Genomic DNA, 22,906 nt, shown 5'->3' on the forward strand with positions numbered 1-22,906 from the left:
ATTTATACTACAAACACAGGGCCTGGACAGGTTTGTTCACTGCAAAACTGGGAGAGAAAAAAGACAAGGGTAGAAAATGAATGTGCATGAACACACATACACATAAATATATAGAGAAACACATGCACACATAAATGGACAACAAATCCAAAGGTACACTAGTATTAGCAATAGTTTCCTTAAGCTCTGCTTAGTGTAGAATATTTCATGCACTGTTTCAAACTACTTGAGAATGTGGGTCAAAATCCTCCATCTGTTTTGGACACCCCATCATCAGAGATAAGGCAAATATGTGCATATAGGTCCAGATAGCTCAGTGCCATCTGGGCTCAAAATGAGTTTTAGTATGGTAACAAGACAGACCTAAATTTGATCAATTATAGCAGACTCAATTTGCTAGACTATTATAAAACTCTTATCTAGTCTGGCAATTTCTATGGGTTTGGATCTGTCTTTGGAAAAAAAGTTGGAGTGCCTTTGTCTGTATATGTTACATGTCCTCTTAACATCAAATATGTTGCATGAAGGCAAAAAGCTCTAAAAAGAACAGGGTAATGCTAATGATCTGCCCTGGACAGAAAGCAGTCATAATCGCAATAGAAATCTTGGAAGAGTAAAAAGAAGATATTATGGAAATAGTACTTATTCTGGAGGATCAGTCTGCAGTGACTGAATTTACGTATATCTCCTTGTAGAGAACAGAGCCACCAAAATGGCTAATTTAATTGACTGGTTAAGAAATTAACACATTAATGCAGGTCCCATCATGTGGGGTACCATTAGGAACAGATTTTAATGCTCTCTGATAATGGGGGAATGGTCATCTACTACTTCTAAAATCTTCACAGCTGGAATAAAAAAAGAATTGCCACTTATTTCACTGGAGTGATAGATAAACCAGCAATTTCTGATTCCTATGATAATCAAAGATAGGGATGCTTTATCAGGAATATGCTGATACTCTTATGCTGAGGAGACCAAGAAACTTTTCTGATTCTGCTTCAGGGAATCTTTGAGCTTGATCCACAAGCAAGAGAGAGACACGGGCCCACATGAAGAGTCATCTGAATCTGACTCTGCATGGTAAAGAGAATTCTGGCCCAGTGATGACCTGAATTTTGTAGAGGGCTCATTAACAGCCCTTTCTAAGGCAGAGCAAGGAGAATCAACCCATTATTCTAAATCCAAATCTACAGACTTCAGTAAAAGTATGTGTGTTTGTATGAGGACAGCACTCGGGCTCAGTCCATTCTCTGTGGATCACTCTTGGCTGCTGAATTCTAGCAAGAGCAGATTTACAAGGCAGGAGCCCAAGCCATCAAAAATAGGAAAGAACTAATATAACCCAAAACTGAGCAGAGCAGGTCATAAAATAGCAGGAACCACACTGATTTTATCTACAGATGCCATGTGTAAGACTTCTTGGACAGCATGCGTGATAAAAATGCGTTGTCCCCTGTAAGTGGGGGACCCACTGCAAAGAGTAACAGCAATAGCATATAGTAAATTAAGCAGTTCATACAGAAATCCAGAAAAAAAAAATCTCCTATTTTGTCAGAGAGATAACAAAAACATTCATGTTACAGAGTAGCCTCAAACAGGACTAAGTAATTTCTCATTGCATAGGATTCAGCTTTAAAATTGTTTTACTTGACTAAATCCTCACAGCAAATCTTCTCTCCTACATTACTGTTCAATATGGAATAAATCTACAAGCCACAGATAAGGACAACCGTGTATTTCAGGATTTCAAGGAACAAACATTACCAGAGACATTTCAAAAGAACAGATGGAATAGTGAATAACAGAATCAGTAGGTAGCTACATTGGATGCATAGGGAGAATGGTTGCACTCAACTGTTTGAATTTGCTCTTTTGAATTTGCTTGGTTCCCACACACTTAACCCTGAATAACTGTTGTTCTGAGTAGAATTGTAAATATATATCTGCAACTGTCTTGTTGAAAGCACTCGAAGCTATAACTGGTCTAGTCTTGGATGTGGCAGTTATTTCAGGATTGTATTTGGAATTAATTACCAGTGAAGTGCATTCCAGTGGCAGCAGGGGGTTTGTTTAGTTGTTTCTGCATCATCCAAGAGAGTTGGGTATGACTATTATCAAGTTTTTATTTTCTCTAATCACCCACCTGCACAAACAGACTTTGGAATTGCTTCAAGCCTGCATAACCCTTGTAATACCAGGCAACTGTCTGGAAAAACATCTCATTAAATACTAATGAGAGATGATGGGTGATTTCCACCATTTCCTGAGTAACCTTTTGAGCCTGCCTCTGCAAGCTGCTGATGTCTAATTGAGCATTCAAAAACAATACCACACAGTTGTCATCTACCTTTTTTATTTTTGTGTAATGGCTTTTTTGTTGGCTTTTCCATATTTAAAAGGTTTGTAGTGAAATGATTGCACGTGTCAATGACAGGTATTTCACAGATTTCTGTATTTGCACTGTCTCAACATACAAGCACCATAATTCTGGGAGTTCGGTGAAAAGCATATGGTATAATCACATGTGCCAAAATATTTTTGGTTATCTTAACCATTAACTAAAAACCGGGATGCCTAATAGTCTTGTAAAAAAAAAAAAAAAAAAAACTCAAAAAAGAATGGTAGGTATTGGGGATTTCTGTGCTTGTTTTTAAATCTAATTTATCAGTGAGAGGTCACTGAATGTGATCATATGCATGCCATAGTATTTCATAAGTCTTCTCCTATAAACCAAAGAAAATAACCAAAGTGTGGTGCACAGAAAAAATACTCCACCCTTACAAAGGCAACAGATGATTACTGAATTAGGCTACATTTATTTCAGAAAATAAACTATAGAAGGTGGTGAGAGTGTGTGTTTTCAAATCATTTAAATAATGCCAATGATAGCCATACACCCCAGGGATGAAGCTCAGTTAATAAATATTTTAGCAGTCTTGAAGATAAACCTCCCAATATACATCTATCTACAGCTACAGTGAAAGCCAATTACTGGAAAAAACCTATATTTTCAGTTCTTCTAGGTATCACATAATTAATAAAGCTCTTCATCAGAACACTGAAGTCAAAGTGCTAACCAAAATATTTTAAAACCAAAGACACAGATATGTCTTAAAATGTTTCACAATCCAGTTATTCCTATTTAAAGTATCTAAATTTTCAAGCAGGTTCAGAGAGATTTAGGAAGCTCAACTCTCACCCCGAAAATTTACATTTTTGTATTTAATATACATGCGCAAGGAAAGAAGTATCTTGTTAATATGTATTGCATATTGGATCATGTAACAGTTATATTCATTAGGCATAAAGAACTTGTCCAGCAGATAGAATACACTACAAATACACAGTAAGAATTCAAGGATCGTTTATGGGCTTTACTGTTCAATTCGAAAGAGACACCAAAGCATCTGGACCAGAGTGGACCAGTTATATAGACCAATATGTTGCCCTGATAGTGTCCAGATGAATTGAGAAAGAGAAAGGAAATACTGTGGATAATTTTCAACCAGCTAATTTTTGGCGCTATAGCATTAAAGTTTCTAATAACTCAAAACTTCAAAAAATTTGATAGCATTTTTAATTTCTGAATTTTCCATTTTATGATTAGTTTGCAAAACTTTTTTGCCAGATTTTATATATTTCATTTGTACATATAATTTTCACCTGAAAAACACTAAAATTCTACCCCTTTTACTAATATTCCTGCATTAATTTATTTTCTATCTCCTGCAATTCAGATAAAAAGATATATTATAAAAATGTTATACATTTAGACATGATTAATCTTACCTTCTGACTGACAAAGCAGGACTTACATAACTTCTCTGAGTGTTTAGAATCTTCTCAACACTTCAGCATATTTAATTTGCTAAAACCCCAGGTTTCTCTTCCTATTTTGGTTTTATGTTCTCTAAGATCCATATGCTCGCTTTGTAAATTTCTTAAAATTCTTCCTATTATGTTTTCTCACTAATACAACATACTACATTGATTATAGAGACCACAGATATCTAGTTTAGATAGACGGTTGGAATTTTTAAGGGCTGCAGTTAACTATACAGAGGAATGATAAAATTAGCATAAAACTTTGTATATATTGAAGAGCCATTTATATTTGCCATTGACAGCAAATGAATAAATCTCAGTTTTTAGACCATGAAGCTTTGGCCTGTTTGGTTGATATAGAGCCAAATCAGTAGATTTAGACAAGAAGGAGTATTCTAGCACAGTGGAGCAGAAACAAGGAGGGATTATCATTAAGTAAAACAATTGGGAGTTTGTAAAGTTTTATGGAGAAAAATATGGCTTGAATTTTTAAGTTTCTGTACCTTACAGTTCATAAAATGTAACAAAGAATCACAATTAAATCACACTGGAATGCAGGTAAGAATTTAACTAAGAGACCCACACAAGTCCTGTCACTCTTACTGGTGGAACTTCTAACCAGTAACAACTTCCTACTGCAAATGTCACTATTCCATAAGAACACACTTCTGTTAAATTGATCACTAGCAAATTCTTCTTGCAGTTATATCAGGTTGGATGAGAAGAACTCTGAAAGACAACTTACATAATTGATTAGAAAAAAGTTTTTTCAAAATTTACTTACACAATATTCACAGAAGTTCTCATATCTTTTCACCATAATGTACTATATAAATAGACAGAAAAGTAATGGAAACACTCTTGGATAAAAAATTAGTGCCAATCCCAGTCCTATGGGTAAGAAAATGGTTTTAATTGTGCTGCACTATTTATTATGTATCTTACATCATGAGGAGAATGGTTTCTGAAAGAAAAAGGACATGGGGTGAACTGGAGCTAGACTGGAAGGAGTATTCTCACTAACAGCTGTTTTTAATGTCATCATCCAGAAGAGTTACAACCACAGTATACAGTGATATACTGCACTACAGAAGGAACACATCCTGCTCTGGAGCCACAAAATATGAAATGGTCTTTCTGAAGACTTTCTGTTTTCTGATAACCATAAAGCAGCTGGGTGTGAACATATCCTTTCATATGAGTTCTTCCAAAACTGAGATATTTTAATGCATATCAGGGAAAAAAAAAGAGAAAAAGACTAATTTGATATTCTATTGCAGTAGCAAATTATTCTGTTATTAGATACTATTAAATATACGCTGCATCTATATGTTTGTGGATTGGCAATAAAAACCTTTTCCCACCCTATTTTGATAGATAGCAAAACCCTACATGACTTGTACACTTCAAGTTTTCTTTTGAGGTGGCATAAAAAGAAAATGGTATAAAAAGAACAAGAATCAAATTTCTGTAAAGTAAGAGAAGAAAATTTTTGGCATCAAGCTACATGTTGCTATCAGGACTAGCAAAAGAGAAAGTGAGACAGAAGCAGAGAAAATGGAAGTAAATGAGTGGGTTTTATTTAGCTTCAAATAGAATAGGAGGATTTTTTTTTAATGCAACACTGAGTACCTTCACTAGGAATCAATGTTTTTCTATTTTTTAATCATTTATTACACTGAATAAAGCCAATAAATCTGTTAATTATGTAAAAAAATTGGTTTATTTTAGAAGTTGCTTAATATTGTCACAAATATTTTGACTTAAACAAAATTTAGCAAGCTGTGCCAAGATTTATGCTTTCCAAACATATCAAAGTTAATAGAGAAGTTTATTAAAAATTCTTAAAACATATAATTCTTATTAGAAAGAATTCCCAGGGGAACACATTAAAACATATTCAAGTATTAAATACAATCTCTTAATTCTTTTAACAAAACTACAACATTTCAGTTGGTTTTTTTACTGGAGAGGTTAAGACAGTGGAAATAGTATTTTTTTTTTTAGTAATAAAATCTAGTATTTCAAATCTGATTCAGGCCAATGCTGAAATAAAATTATTAGCATGGCTATTCAGTTGATTGTATGATATAATACTCCAATTTTGACACAGTCAGTCAGCAAATCAATTCTCCTAAAGATTGCCAGTCAGAAGAACCAGAAAAACTTTTTTAGTTTGTTTGGTGGTGAGTAAAGGGAAGAGTTACTGTATGGGGTGTCTGGCATGGAGCTGGGATACACACAGGATGTACCCAGCTTTGAATAGAATTTTCATGTTCTGTGATACAGATATGGTCACTCATTATAGTCTGATGCTTAGGGTTCCCCTGATCTTCCACATCCCTGATATGGGGCATAGAAACACAAGGGATTGCCCAGGTAATTAAATCTAATAGCTAAATCAAAGGTAATCACATAACAAAAACTGCGCTACACATCTACTTGCCATCTGCAGCAAGTCACAAACCATTCCCTAATAAACTGTGTTAAACTTGCAATCTTCAATACAAAAATACCAAAAAAGCTGGAAAAACTATACAAGGAGCAGGAGAGATCAGGAGCATTGGTAGTGCTGAGAATGTCTAGAGTACCCTAAGATAAGTACATTGCAGTGTCTATTGATTAAACATTTAGAGCTGAGCAGATTTACCATCTGAAATTAAGAGACCAAACAGCAGAGAAATTAATCTTCCACAAAAGACAGAGTTCTTTGTGTGATCCAACACATACCTCTATTGCAGTTCCAGTGTTTCTGAAAACCACTTGAGCTTTTTTTACAGTACTTGAATGGCACTGCGTTATAGACATAACTCAAGTGAAGCACTAGCTCTTGAGCATTGAATCTCTCAAACTATAGGACTCAACTTCATGCAAAATAGCACAGTATCTAGTTTTGAATATAAGAGGATAAAACTTATGAGCTCAAGATAAGTGGTTCTTCCCAGCTTCTAAAATGGAGTAAGAGTCAAACCAAAAAGCTTTGTAGAAAATTCAGGGTAAGGTTGGCAGAAAATTCACAGGCGCATCAGGAGACACGCAATATTAGCTATATACCTATTAAGATCTATGTGCAATGCTGTACCTATTTCAAACTTATATTCCTCTAGAATGTACCAGATGCATGTAAACTGCAAACAAATTAATAGATGAAGCTTTACTATTACTCCTAATAGTAGCAATTTGGTGAGAAGTATTTTACTTAATACTTTTTATTAATATTTTATTTAATGCTTTAACAGAAGTATTATTTCCCATTTATCTATTAAGTTACTGCAACTTATGAAAGGCACTGTCATTTACATCTGCTCAATTATCAAACAATCCCATCAGCACTCTGAGGCGTATTATTACTGACTAGAATGGAATATGTTCTATGTGGTCTATATATATTCCACCCCTAACTCAAAAGTACTACAAAGAATGTCGCAACTAATATTCATTTAACAAAGAAAAACTCAAATCCTGCTAAACAATATTTTCATGCGGGCTTTAAAATGCAAAACAGCCAAAAATAATTATGTTCCTTTGAATTATTGTTTTGATTTGAAAAAGGGTTTTTGTCTGACAGCATGCAGTCAAGTGTATAATGAGATCATTGTAGACAGTAATCACACCAGGATGGATGAAACTGAGCATTGGTCAGAATGAACACACTTTGATGAGCACTCATTTGCAAAAATTGCCAAAAACTCCTGTGAGGGCTGATTTTTTTCAACTGCATTTTAATGAATAATAATAAAACCCAAAGAAACATCAGAAAAATTTTAACATATGCTGAGCAGAAGCCTTTTTCCTTGTGTTTGAAGAGAAAATGGAAGCTAGTCCTTTGGAAAATGAAATTATTTCAACATAAACATTTACTGGAACATAATGGATGGGCGGAGAGTGCACGTATTTTGATAATGAACTGATCCCATGGTATCACCACCCCCATGTGTGTTAACTTCAAATATGACAGAGTATTTTTAAGAATAACATTTCATTCTTCAGGATATTATCAGAGATGCTATCCAGGGGAGCAATTATCCTAATTATATACTAAAAACCTTTTAGAGGGATGATAAGGTTTTAATGGAAAGTACATTAGAGCTGCAATATATAAGAATTGACACCTCAATTGTGCAACCTCAATTCAGTCTCCTGTGCATACGCACTCTGAAGAAGCCTTTATGATAATAATGCTGTTTCTTCACATGACTTCTGCTGCATCAAGGTCATAAAAATGTGGGGGAAATGGACAATGGAACAAACAAAATTATGGTACATCACTCTAGAAATGTGGCAGGGTCAACAATATTATAAACCGAGAGATGAAAAATATTTTCCCTAAATATCAAACAGAAACTTATAGGATAATATTCCAAATGAATGTTAAATGAGAGCTACTAAAGCTATAAATTTTTAATCAATATATCTAATTTGTATCCAAGATTTCAAAAAGATCTGGCAAGAATTCATCTCAAGAAATGGTGCTGTCTCTTAATAGTACCTGGCATATTGATAAGATTTAAGACTAAAAGGAAGCTAATGGAGTAACCTCGGTCATTATAGGTTTTCAGCCTGAGATCAGGAATAAGGGAATAGCTGATATGGATCACCATTAATAATAAATGGAAGGGACACAGGTCATGCAAACTAGCATTATTTCAGAAAAACTGGATCTTATTATTTAGCCTTGTTTTTTAAAATAAAATGTAAAGTTTTTGGAATAGAGGTACATACTACAAGGAAATTTGGATTAATAAACTTTATTCAAGTGGTCTGTCGTTGCAGTGGTGAAAGTTAAGAAAATTTTATACTGAATTCTTCCAAATACATGTGCATGATAAGAGTGCACTACCCAAATGGAAAAAAGGTAACAGTTTTACCATCCTTATCCTGAAAATCTACAATGAGTAGAAGGAGCGTCAAAAAGCCTATATAGACCTCATTCCTTTCATGCTCTTTGTCAGGATCCTGAAAGCTGCCAGTTAAATGGGGAAGAGTCAGCCAAGAAAGCACTCTAGAAACAGCCATCACTGAATACTTCTGTCTGTTCCACTGTCTACTTCTCAGTTTATGACAGTGAAGTTTTATTTTAGCCCTGCAGGAAAAATTCCCATTTTTTTCAAAAGTCAAGAAGTGAAAGAAAAAGAAAAAAAAAAGCAAAAAAAAAAAAGCTGAATTCTTTTATTCCCAACACGGCAAAGAATTCATTTTTATCCTAGTGATTTGGAGTTAGTCTGCCACACATTTGATGACAAAAGTGGATGATTTCAATTTTCTAGTTATTAGTTTGACAGTTTTATGATAACAAAGGTTTGTCCAAATACAAAATTTCACTGTTTAAAATAGAATAACTAATGGAACAGCTGTGTTAGAGGAATCTATGGCTTTATCTCATGCTGCCCAGGACTGCCGAGAGGGGAAGCCAGAGGAAAAGCTGCTACTGAAACTGTCTGTAATTTATTTTCCCTCATCTCTTAATTTGCTCTACTAATACATTTATAATTAGGGTCAAATCCTAATGAAAATGGTGCTTATTTTGCACAACAAAAGTTAATTTTTTTTCTCTCCCTTTATAACTTCTAACAAAAAAACCCCAATTCCCACATTGTGCAGAAAACTGAAACAATGGATATTTTCTCCTTTAAACATTAGGGAGGGGAGATGTGCACTGTGGGTATATCTACTGACAGCAGGCTACAGACATTTCAAGAAAGAATATGGGACAGCATCTGTCTTCAAAAAGTGAATACGGATCGCCTGGGCCTGTTTCTTGGCTAATACCAGAAACCTCCAAACCTGGACAACCTAGGAACAAACATCACTGTAGAAAGGATTTTCAGGCTGTCTCACCTCCTGAACACCACCCAAATATAGCTAGGGTGGACCACAGCTTCAATATGTTGTCACAACTGGATTTGAAGGAAGTAGTTAACAGGGCAGAAATCAGAACTACACACCTCACTGACCAGTCTACAGCCACTTCCAACTACAGCAGTGTAGCAGATAATTTGAGAGGCAACTTCTGATTTCAGACAAAACCAGAAGGCCAATATTCTCACAAATAGTATCTCATTCTTCATCTCATAATACAAGAGACATTTTCCCAGTGTCATATCAATACTTAATTGACTAATTCCTAATTCTAATGAAGCACCTTCTTTTGGAAGATGATGTGCACAGTAAAAATCTAAGTCAACTGAAATCAGCATCAAAACATGTGCTAACACTAATGACATTAAAAATACATGTCAGCCTGAGACTCAGATCACTTGAAGACCCAGTTATTGAGACCAGCAGGTCTATAACCCCTGTCAATAAAATAGTGACCAACACAAGACCATAGGTGAACTGTGCTCCTCTAGGAGATACAGTACTTAAAAAGTCAATAGAAAGCATCCTAATTAAATAATATAAGACATACAAAAAGCAGGTATGAAAATATCATTATGATGAGACAAAACTCCAAAGCTTCTCATATTTGTACTTAAAAAAATTAAAAGGAACTATAAAATGCCAGAAGATACTTTAAAACTTAAAAGAAATTATTAAATTGTAATTTCTGTTATACAAACAGCTACAGCAGCAAATACTCCAGGCATAAGTTTCAGGAACCTTTTCTGGTTTTGAAGGATCCTTAAAAAAGAACTAGATGTACTGAAGAAAAAACCCAGCAAAATGCAAGATAGAAGAGCTATTGTATATTTCACTCTTCCATCAGCATTCTCTTGATTTTCATTAAAAAGTCACATGAAACGAAATCTTAACCGTAAACACATATTCATGTACTAGACAAAATCACTTCTGATAAATGTACACTATATCCTGCAGCAGTTGGAATGACAAACACAAAATGTGTCACCATTGAAAGTCAGGAGAAGGGTGGTTCAGTTTCTGGTACTGTGTGCTGACAAAGACGTGTATCTTGAAACTCTGAGTGTGAACCTTACAACACTGTAAATTACCTGTTAAAACAAGTCAGTTGATACATTCTGTACAATAGCCAAATTGTGTCCATTTAGCTCAAACATGGGTTAAAGTAAGGAAAAGAATAGGAGAGAAAAACAATGTATAGGTCTTGACATTAAAATTCACTATTAAGTTATTGATCAAAAGTTCAGCTGAAAAATTTTGCTAATTTTCAATTTTTACTTTGAAGTAAATTTTACTAAAAAGCACATAAACAGCAAAATCAAACTATTTTCATTTGGACTAAATATAACATTTAAATGGAAAAAAAAGTATCTGCTTTCAGGTTAAACCACTTCCATTAGTATAAATACTTTAATCCAGATTTGATTTCAGAAGAGTTCTTGGAGAGCCCCAAAGACAGAATTTTAGGATATATCTATCTTGACTGGAGTTGGCCATGAATACACTGAAGTTGGAAATAAGAAGCTTCTTAATATCTACCACAAAAATCAGTGTTTCTAATACAGATGACTTTGAGGAGCAACAGGCACAACCCCCAGATATTTTGAAGATCTATCTTGAAAGGAACTACATAAGGACTAGAATCTAAGTTTTCTCCCTTTAAGGGGAGTATTGTCATAATTTCAGGGCACTGTGAGGACTTCTTGCTCATTCTTTCCATGGCCTGTGATACTCTTTCTGTGCTAGATGTAAAGGGGGATTATACCGTGCAAAACATCCTGAGAACTGGGAAACTTTATTTAAGAATGGGAGCATTTCTCTAAGGCAAAAAATTACTTAGAGAAGAAAATGCTTGCTGCCTAAGATTTGTTCAGCTATTAGGTTGTTATGGAAACACAACCCTCTTATGTCAGTGCACCAATTCCACCAAAAGGATGCAGGGCTCACGTTACAATTCCCATGCCCTGCGTTCTCTAATGAAAAGCTCTGAGTGGCTCCTTGCTTCTCGCTCAACACACAGACCAATTACACTCTTCGGAGATAATGTCCCCTTGAGTAACAGACAGAACAAGAAGGACATTTGATTAGCACTCATATAGCACCACTGAATCACAGAATATTCTGATAATAATTCCTTGGAAGGGGTCAACAAGATCACCAAAGTCCAACTCATGGCCCTGCACAGAACAGCCCCAAGAATGACATGAGGTGCCAAAGTGTTGTTGAAACATTTGCTCAGCTCTGGCAGGCTGGTGCTGTGATGTCATGTCAGGTTCTGAAGCACTAGTAAGTTCTAATGGCCCTGATAAGCATTCTGAAGTTCTCTGTTCACATCCCTGCTGCTTAGAAAATTCAGCACTGATGGCAGGCAGGTAGTAATGATTTAGAATATGCACCACAATATCAAAAGCCTTCATGAAACAGCCAGTTGTTTCAGAAACATTTGTGTTAAATTAGGCTAAATTTCATAGAGTATTTTCAGCTGGTTTAGACCAAATGTTACCCTGCCTCCTTTATTGTGCTCTTCCACACAACTAAGATGACTTTCTTGATCATTAAATATCTTTCTTTGGAAGTATTTAATGCTGGGGAGTTAGACTGTAGGTCATGTGTTTAAGAGCACTATATCCTACTATCTCTGGTTTAAAAAGCATACCGAAATGAAACACAGCTCTATTAGCAGTCCTGCTCGAAGCAATTCAAGTGTGAGTGGCTTTCAGAAAGGTTTGTGTCTGACCCTTCAGATCAATTGGAGTTTCAAAGTGGTGAAGCATCGATGACTAAAGCTACACTCTTGAACTTCTATTCATCCAGACAATTTTTTATATCTGGCAGTGTGATGGTTCCTTCTTGTGGCCACTTTTCACTGATTTGCTTATAACTAGAAACTAACTGCACAAAACTGAAGGTATAAATTAATCAAGTTAGAAAATATGTATTTGGGATCTTGGTCTCAATCTGGAAAACTGAAGTGTGCAAATATTCAGGATTACTGAAGTCAAACAGAAACTGATGATCTGACAAATAGAACTTTATTTACCAAATAAAGTATTTGATGATTTTGAAACTAAGTAGAGGACATATTTTAATGTTGATAAAAATGTTATCACAGCAAGGCTCTTTTTTCTATTCAGGTTGCTGGAGAATAGTCTCCTAGATATCTGTGTGAGACTGCTGATACAGTGTTATACAGCTGAGGTGATATGACACACTGACAAGATTTCAGGTTCATTTTCATTGTAATGACAGGAGAGGGATGCCAGGCTGAGAAAGCAAAAAAAAAAAACAAACAAACCAACTCTAATAGTGCAAAGAACTGGCCAGCTTGGGGACAGTTTAGTAGATTGTATTAATTCATTGTCAACTACTTTTTATTAATTTGCCTGTTGTAATTATGAGGCTATAAAAAGAAGGTATGATTAATTACATATTTATTAACTGCCTGGTCCTCCTGAGGAGTCATTGGCATTTAAGGACAAACCAAGCAATTTCTTCAGATAACAAAAACATCCTGACTGACAACAGCAAGATTTATTCAAAGTACCCTCATCTGGGCAAAGGAGCAGAATAGTTGCTATCTCTTTCTTTATGTTTCAGTTCCTTGCCTTGTGTTTGCTTGCTATAGGCAACTGGCAACACATCACATATCTAAGGACAATTTTTATTCCTGACAGAATCCATACATTTGATATAGCCAGGTAGAGTAGTTGTACAAGAGCTATCTTTAAAATTACTGCCTTGGGAATTGCTGGCTGTGCAGTGGCTGAGAGCTCAGCACAAGTGAAGCCCCATAGTATTCACCTTATTTCTCAGCTGGATTTTGCAGCCCACACTGAGTTCTGCTTTGCCACAGCTCAGCTGTTTTTAGAGTTGAAGATGGCTCACTAAGGTGTCCCAGACCTGCAGCCACAGCTAAGTAACATAACGAAACATAAAAGGTTCTTGAACTACAATTCTCTTATCTAATGATGATTCTCATGCAGTTGGCATAGAAAAATGCCTCTTGTCATTGAGATGCTTTATTAAAACTTTTGTTAATCTGCATAGACAGAACAAATTTCCCAAGGAAGGTGGTTGTATTTTTCTTCCACAAGTTATTTGGGACAAACAGAGTTTGAAAAGTTCTATTTCCTGATGATACTCAAGGAGATCTAAAAATAGTTTAATTATTACTGGCCATCACTCACTACTATTGAAAATTTAACATGTGAACTGTCACCTGGTGTCACTCATAGGGAGTTTCTGCAGTAGAAGTGGTAAAAGCAGACTCAGAGAGATATAAATCTCCCTATTGGGTAGGGACATGCACTTAACTACGACTAAAAGTAATTAGCATTTATTCCATAATGTATCTCAGATTTCATTCAATATTTCTCCTAAATAAAATGAGTGCAAGGATGGATTGTGGTACAGAATGTCTAAGCTCCTAAGGGTACAAGTCTGTAAGGGTCTTTAACATCTGAGCCCCAAAGCAGCCCCAACACCTTAATCAGTATTCTGGACTCTATATAAGTGACCAAAACCACACTAAATTCACAAACATCTTTTTAAATTCATTTACACCTTCTCCAAGATTATTTGTTCCTATAGTTCACAAAATTTCATTACATTCCCAAAAGCAAAAGGAAAATACTAATGCATGGCTTATGAACTAATAAAATTTCATGACTATTTTTCATGATTAGATATGTCATGGGAATTTTTTAAACAGAAGAGCAGTGTAAAAATTAAAATGAGCAGCAGAAACGCCTAGTTTAAGGAATATTGATACTGTTGGATACAGTACATATCCAACAGGACAATAGCCAACAGAAGAATCAGTCAGATTGATTAATGAATCACTATTTTATATTCATTTTATGGGATGGATCTATGCAATTTTAACCCCAAATTTATATTTTACTTAACAGAAAGAATGTTCTCAAAGAGCACAATATTTCAGAATATTCCTATCATGTGTTAACTACTAGTTTAAATGTAGAAATTATGAGAAATTATTTCTGCCAAACTTGTCCTATTACTCTATCACAGGAAAAAAGAACAGTTTAACTTGGACTGAGACACACAGTCTTTCTTACTCTTAAATCTGGGCTAATTAGAAGCAATTGCTTTAACTGTGATCATAAACAAATGTAACTGTTCCTCTTCCTATATAAACCTAATTTCTTGCAAACAGACATAAAAGTCACACAAAGTAGGGTTTCAGAAGTAAAGATAACCAACTTTATGACTACTTTTATTTTCTTTCTATTCAGTTTTTCTCCCTGAAAACAAAGAAGCCTTTACCATTTGTTGCATGGAGTTCTCATCCTCTGTGATTCCCTACCAGTTCAACAACAAGACTCAGGAGAACTACAGACCCATCTGTTTTTTCTCCTCAGAACCCTACATATCACATAATACAGAAATTTGAAACAGCATTCCAAAAGTTGGCATGTCTCAGTGACGCAAAAACTGAGGGAAATTCAGGAAAAAGCCATGCAGAATTAGGTATTTATTTAAAATAAATGATCTATAATAATATGTAACTTATTCAAGCAATAAATCTATACAACCTAAAGTGGCAGGACGACTTTGCATACAATTACACCTAGTGGTAAATTCCTTATAACTGAGATTTATTATTAGATTTATTTATTATAAGATTTATTTAAATTGGTCCATTTCTAGTATAAGATAAGAGCTAACATGATTCCAGATATGGCTTGCAAGCAAGGCCAGTTAGATAGCTTCTACATTTATAGCTTAAAATAAAACTACATTTTCCTATACAGCCGAATGTTGTTCCCAATGAAATGCCAAGAGGAAAATATCATAGTGGTATATGGAAAATTAACAGAAGGAATTACAGTACATTTGCATTGTCAACTCATGGATCTGTTAGATCTTCTAAATATCATGCATGCCCTCATGAATGTCCTACAGCTTTCTTGGTTATACTCTAGGCCTCTGACACACACTATTTTAAATTTTACACAAAACATATTTACAGAATAAGACATAAAAATGTCCTTTATAGGATCTGTGTTTCATTCTGATCTTAATGGATTTACTATGCCTAAGAGAAATGCTTATGTTCAGCAGACGGCACAATTCCAAAGCTGGTATTTTAACCAGTAAAAGCTCCATCTTGTTTTAAAAAATGGGAAGATTTGTTGTTGAGCCCCATTATTAAGAAGACAGGTAATGAACTCCCCCTACCAATTTATTGGGTATATGTATGGTAGTCTTTCCACTACAATAAATATATTTATGGCAATTATTCAAGTAGAAGTGTGAAAAACAAAGATAATTTGCTATTTTCTTCCTCTACTGAAAAGCAACCCACAATATTGTCCTGCACAGACTAATTTTGTTTCAGACTATGAGAGCCAAAATCATCAAAGTCAGAAACAAGTAGTCGAAGCAAGTAGCCATGCTGATGTTCAAGACAGATTCTGGTCCATTCTGTGCAACTATGCCACAAAGATGCTATCCTATTTTGTGACACCCTAGACTGCTGCTTATAATTCAGGTTCCAGCAAGTCTTTAGCCCAAATTTAAAAGAGAGGTAGGAACTACGATCCACTCCACCTTACCTTACACACTCCAAAGCTGTACCTTGCTATCTGGCCCTCATACACTATGCCTAACACAGCTCTGGCACTCCTTCAGTATTAGTACAGCTGTGAAATCAAGAAGGTGCTTCCCCTTACACAGACCAGAGCAGTAGCACGATGTTAGTCAACAATCATCTGTCATCCCCGTACAATACCCAAATCATGATTCCTAATCAAGATCACACAGGTCGGAAAGTCAATTGCCTGTTTCAAATAGGTCTCTGCTGCTGAGAACTGTCATTTGTCACAGCAGACTCTCAGTCCAATTACTTAGAGCAAAATGACTAAATTCTGAAATTCCTGTACCAGGTGGTGACTAATGAAGAGTTCAAACAAGGGTAATGGAAGAGATCATATAATTTTGGAGAACATATGCACAAGTCTGACAGATAATATCATACTTACAGATAATATCTGACTTAGCATAATTCTATTAGTTTTTAACTATTTTAACTCACTGCGGTTCAAACTTTATATATAACACAAACAGCAGTCTGTCAAACTGTCATTTAATATTTAATAGTCTCTTAATTCTCATTCACTATTTAACTTTCAAAAATTGATCAGATATACTTTCGTGTAACATGAAAATGCAGAGTACTTTGAATTTTGAAGTAGTTCCATAATGTTGTTGCCAAGGGGTACTTAGAAAAAAAAGAAGCAGGTTGGTTAAAGGATTACGGCAAAATGCTTGTCTACAAGAAACCCTTTCTAATTTGGCGTTTTGCAACCTTGTATTTATCTAGTAAAATACTTAAACATCTGCTTTGTTTTCACTTCTACAAATTTTGCTATTAATCTTTATTCTGATGTGAAGCTCTTATAGTAGCTAATAGAAGACTATAATCACACTGTGATAAACAGAGAACTGCATGCTTAAAAACATAAATCTACATATTCTATAGATTAACACTTACACCAATGACTGTGTAAATGATAATTTGGTGATTTACCTGGTCTTGAGGAAGGAACTCTTGCTATCTCTAGGGAACAAGGCTTTTTGGTCACTGCTACGTCTATGGAATCACAAAGACTGCTGTCATTTTCTGAAGGAACTGCATCCAGGGGTACAGAAGGTACTGCTTCCAGTGCGTAACCTCTCTTCTTTGAATAGGATTCCTGAAATGCAAAAATTTAAGTTGGTAAGAGAGATATTTCTCAGATGAAACAGGAAAAAGACCAGGCTCAATAACTCTGGCTAGCAGGGTGTAAAATTCAGCAAATTAAATACCACATTCTACTGAAATCCAAACTGTAACAGACCAGAAGAATTACTTGCATGCTAGAAGAGAACATTTACTTCTTTAAATTTTTGTATAATACAGTTCTTTTTCAGTTTACAGAAGAACTTCATTCATCAAACTTTTATTTAATGAAAACTGGATTAGAGCTTTTGCAGTACCTGTTTTGCGAGCTTGTAATTCAGGGGATGTCTCATTTTCTTTTTTAATTGTATCTCATGAGAGCAACAATTACATTAACCACTACAATTACATACTCTTCAGGGATGGTTTTACAAAATATTTATATTACATATAAGAAAACTTAAAATATGCCTTGTACATATGGATGGCAGGATCCCAGGCTGTGAATGAAGATGAATTACTGCTCTACATTTGAGCAAAATAATGACAAAAGGTCCCATAACAGCGACATGTAAGCAAATTCTACTGATTAGCAAATGTTGAGGGAGGAGGAAAAAAGGAATTAGAAGTTTTATTGGTACAGTAATCCAATCAAGCAGACTGTTTCTAGTTTCAACCATGAATAAGAAGATAACACCCTGTTTTAACAGAAATTTATTTTTTTTAATCCCAGCAGAAAGCAATTTCATGGGCAAAGACATATTTCCACATCTTTCTTACATTGGACATACGGATGTCTCTGAAAGTCAAGCATCAGACACAAATCAAATCTGATATAACAAAAGGCAAAGGGCAGGAAAGCACCCTGACAGTTAGATATTATCATAGCCCTACTAAGAAAAGGATTGAAGAACATGATGCCTAAAACAAAATGTGGAGTAACAATTTCTTCACCAAGAACTTCTATTACCTAAGGTAAGCTGTGGCTGTAGGAAACAGCACCTTTTTGGATAAATGATTTATACTGTTAGCATATAATTACATGACTCTTAGTTTTTTGGGTTTTTTTCCTGGTCATTGTGGTCATTTTATCTTTATGGAAGTTCGTAGCTTGGCAATAATTCAAGGCCTCTTGAAGGATAGGGTTAGGATGACACCAAGAGCAGCTTCACTTCAAATTAATTGATGACTTCAGTAGAGACAGATTTAAATCTCATGTTAAATTCACAAAGAATTTGAAAATGAACACTGAAAACAGCAATCAGGGGAAAAATAATACAAATAAAATAAAGAGAATAATAATAAAAAAATAAATATAAGAAGTAAATAATAAATTGAATACTAAGATGCATTTGTAATTAAAAAAAATTAGTATGCACCAGAAAACAATACAAAATTGGTGGTCAGCATTCAAAAAACATATCTAAATGAGGAATGAGATTGTATCTCTACCTGTTTCTACCTTTCCAGTTTCTACCTAGTCAGATTATGAGCTCTCAGTATTAGTAATCTCACATATATAGACTATTAATAACTAGTTTCAGGTAGTAGACATTATAAAGAGTTCAAAATTTTGCAAGTAGGTTTCCTGCAGCTCCAAATGTAACTTTATTAACTTAAGCCACTTCATTCCTTAAATGAAGTTAATAGAAAATTACACAGAGGCATTGAAGCAGTTGAAGTGCAACTGCAGGACAAGAGAAGAAATCCTTCCAACCTTGAAAAAAAAGAAATTTTAGTCCATCCATTTAAGTCCGCTGTAAAAAGGCAGAGGCAAAAATTTATTTACCAAAGCAATGACTAAAACAGGAGACTTGAATTTAATCCTTGTACTCTTCCAGAAACATGCGTTTAAGTCAGAATGCCAAAACCCTAATTATCTTAAATCTGCCTAGAGAAGCCCACAAAGAAATACTGCAGCCTTAAAATTGTCACAAAACACCAAAGGGAAATTCTGTTCAGTGCCTGAATTCAGCTGCATTAAAAAAAAATAAAATAAAAGTTGATACACCAAACATTGGAACAGACTTTGGATCATACTTTGTGTCACCCAACATTCTGTGTGTGAAGGCAGACAGCAGTGCTGATTTAGAGAACAGTGAAACCAACCTGAGATTAGGTCAAGCATGAAGTAACTGCTTCTCCTTCTGCAACACCTTGTGGGTCTAACCCTTCATAGTCAAAAAGTGCTGACTTTGTGTACCAATCCAACTTTCTAGAATTGCCTTCTCAAGTTGCTTTAGAGCACACGTCCCCTTTCATAGTTTGCATGCCTCCATTTTGTTTTTAGCTACCTCACCAAGTTTGACATTGCTGCTTTATACTTTGGATGGCAATACAGGGTTGTTCTTTACTTATCCTCTCCTTGTGATATCACGGACATATGCACTTGCCACGTCCTCTCCTTTAGGGAATGAGAAATACTAGCCTACTTACCCAGCTGTTCCAGGATTTTGCCCATCTCTGTCACCCTTCATCCTCTCAGTTTTCAATGATGTGACAGGGATGACATTTTCTCAGAGTTCCTCATTCAAGATGAGGGCTCAGCAAGCAGTCATACTGACATAATGATTTTTTCGTACTCTACTCCTTTACTAATTGCTCTTAACATTCAGTTTGATTTTCTGAATGTTATTCAACATTCTGTAATTAACATTGCATGAACATAAATGTCAGAGAAGAATAAATAAAAATGATGGGATTACTCAGAAAATTGTCAGAATGTAAACTACCAGCAATTAAAGTCTTCCTAATTATCTCTCTAAAAAATAAAATATAATAATAGTATGTCCAGCAGAAGTTAAATGAGTTAGAGCCAAAAAAGGATTGTTAATACTTTAGAAAGCCAGAAATTCTATCAACCCATTAAGTGAAGATGATAAACCTTTATGAAAAGGTGCTTATGCACCAAAAAGAAAAAAGAAAATTTCTCATCACTGACATTGTAAAGTCTTCTAGTTGCTGCAAAATGTTCTCCATTCTGCTGGTACTGAGCATTTCTAGAAATTTCTAAGATCTAAACTAATCCACCAACTTAAATGTTAGCAGATATTTTAAGATTCTAAGTACCAGGTGCGAAGCAATGTGATTCTGATCTTTTCTTAAAAGCTCTCAAACAAAACCAACTGCAACAGGTAACTACAGTAATTCTACATGCCCAAGTTATTATCAATTTCATAATAAAAAATCCTACAAATACTTTTCCTTTATCTTTAGTCCTGAAATCAAAATCAGAGTCTAATTTTTGTTTTTGAAATAGAGATCATCCAATCTCAAATTTCTATTAACCACTCCAAGTTGCTGAACATGAGACATATAACTGACCACCAACATCAAGACAGAATTTATCCTTATTTGAAATTATAACTTCACAAAAATAATGTGCTGGGCTTCTAGCAAATTAAAATAAGTAGAGTTTTTTGTTTTTTTGGTTTTTTTTTTTTTTTTTCTGGAAAGGACAAAAATACATACACAATAGAAGTAAAAAAAACCCAACATGGAGAGTGAGTGAGTCACTCTAGTGGGAAATCACTAGAGAACAGCCACCACAGCCACCCATACTGATCTATGTAAATTAGATATTTGTCTTGTAGAAAGAAACAGTAATGTGACACTGATGTTGCAGAGCACATGCCAGGGACACACTGTGGCCCTTATTCATAGGCCTGCAGTCAGCTGTGCCTCCTCTGAGCATAAGTTTGAAAGTAGAATATCTATGATACACTATCTGAAACCTGCACAGGAGTAAGAGATTGTTAATCAGTGGGAATGAAATTTTTCCTAAAATATCTATTTTTGGCCATTGCAAAGGGTTATACACAATTGTGAAACAATGTGCCATAATATGACTAAATCTTCAAGAACTACATGATGTTGAGTTGGACCTTTTTTTTCCACATTTTTCCAGGTGTCTAGCTTCCCTTGCTTCTGCCTTCTATATAGTCTTCCCTTTAAGAATCAAAGTGAATGAGGTATGACTAAGGGCTGAGGTATATGCAAGTTTGTGTTTGTATGACCTATGAATAGAATGATAGAGGCTCAGGAGGCACCTAATCTAAACTGACACACTGACAAGATAGAATTTGTACTATACAGAATTCTTTTCATTCTGTCAATAACCTTTTCTATAAAAATCAAGTCACTTGAAGCTTTATTACTTCCCTGGAACATAGGACAACACAGCAGGGTCACACATGACTCTTCTCTTAAAGTAGAAATAATCTGGGAAAAACGGAAAGGAAGAATGCAATGCATCTGCCACCTTTAGAAATATCTTTTTCACTTATATAGATAGTGAAGAACAGCTATTAAATTCTGACATACCCCTTGAGATCCACCATGGTATTGTGCTGTCTCCTCTGGCTTGCTGAAGGCCAGAGAACCAGCATCTAGAATCCAGGTGGCTGTCCCTCTATCTTAGTATGATCAATTCTGCCCAGCTGCTCCTCAGAAGACTACTATGACACTCTATTGATGAAACTTTGGAGAGTTACTGAACTTATATGCTCCATCAACCCAAAGCTCCTGATTATCCTGAGAGTGAGCAATGAATACTGCATTTATGTCATGTAATTATGTATGTCATGTAATTATGTATGTCATGTAATTATGTATGTCATGTAATTATGGAATGGTTTGGGTTGGAAGGCACCTTTAAAGGTCATGTAGTCAAATCCCTTGCTATGGGGAGGGGTATCTTAACGTAGACCAGGCTGCTCAGAGCCCCTGACCTTGAATGTTTCCAGGGATGAGCATCTACCTCCTCCCTGGGCAAACTATTCCAATGATTCACCATCCTCACTGGAAAAAATATTTTCCTTACATCTAATCGGAGTGTACTTGCAGACTTCTTGACATTTGTAAACAGACTGATATATAACCTTGTTGGATTGGGACACTTCACACTGAAATATTAATGATAAGTAACTGAAGGTTGCTGAGAGGAATCAAGAATTCAAGCAAGAAAGAAGTCCTGACCAGTGACTCAAGATAATTAGAACATTTTTCTGACATGCAGCAAGGTGGAAAGGGAAATGTGGGAACCTGAATGGCATTGCACGAGTTTGCCACAATAATGTACTAAGCAAAAACAACTGAAAGTATTTCCTATGTCACAACAATCCAAAACCCAAAGTAGATGGTGAAATATTTATTTTGACTGCCTTTCCAGTCAAATATATCAGGAATAGTACTATAATTTATGGCTAGTAAAAACACATTTATCTATTACTAATAATTTAACCAAAGCAAGTTTCATAGTATCACACAATTAGAATAATTTCTCATGAGTCAAACTATCATAAATGTTCATTATTATGACAGCTAGAAACACTTGAATGTGTAATTTGTCATAGAACATATAATAAGGTTCATGATATATTAGAGAATCTGGAAAATCACCAATAATCTCATTTAAAGGTAATGATACCGGAGGATCTACTCTGGTCTGCACAAAGTATTTCTAGCAAGGATTTTAAAAGATTTTACTCTTTCAGCAAACATCTGAAATTGCAGGTTTGCAGTTGTCAGAATAAT

The 22,906-nt window shown here is 35.1% G+C and overlaps 1 protein-coding gene across 1 annotated transcript in view; it reads right to left on the bottom strand.

Annotated features, from left to right (window-relative positions):
- Positions 1-22,906, bottom strand: part of ANKS1B (ankyrin repeat and sterile alpha motif domain containing 1B) — a 407,322-nt gene that overhangs the window by 273,665 nt on the left and 110,751 nt on the right. The window contains exon 10 of the mRNA XM_059471865.1: positions 17,240-17,405. Coding sequence (XP_059327848.1) covers positions 17,240-17,405 — 166 coding nt within the window. The remainder of the gene's footprint in view (positions 1-17,239; positions 17,406-22,906) is intronic.

Source organism: Ammospiza nelsoni, chromosome 5 (genome assembly GCF_027579445.1).
Source record: "Ammospiza nelsoni isolate bAmmNel1 chromosome 5, bAmmNel1.pri, whole genome shotgun sequence".
NCBI lineage: Eukaryota > Metazoa > Chordata > Aves > Passeriformes > Passerellidae > Ammospiza > Ammospiza nelsoni.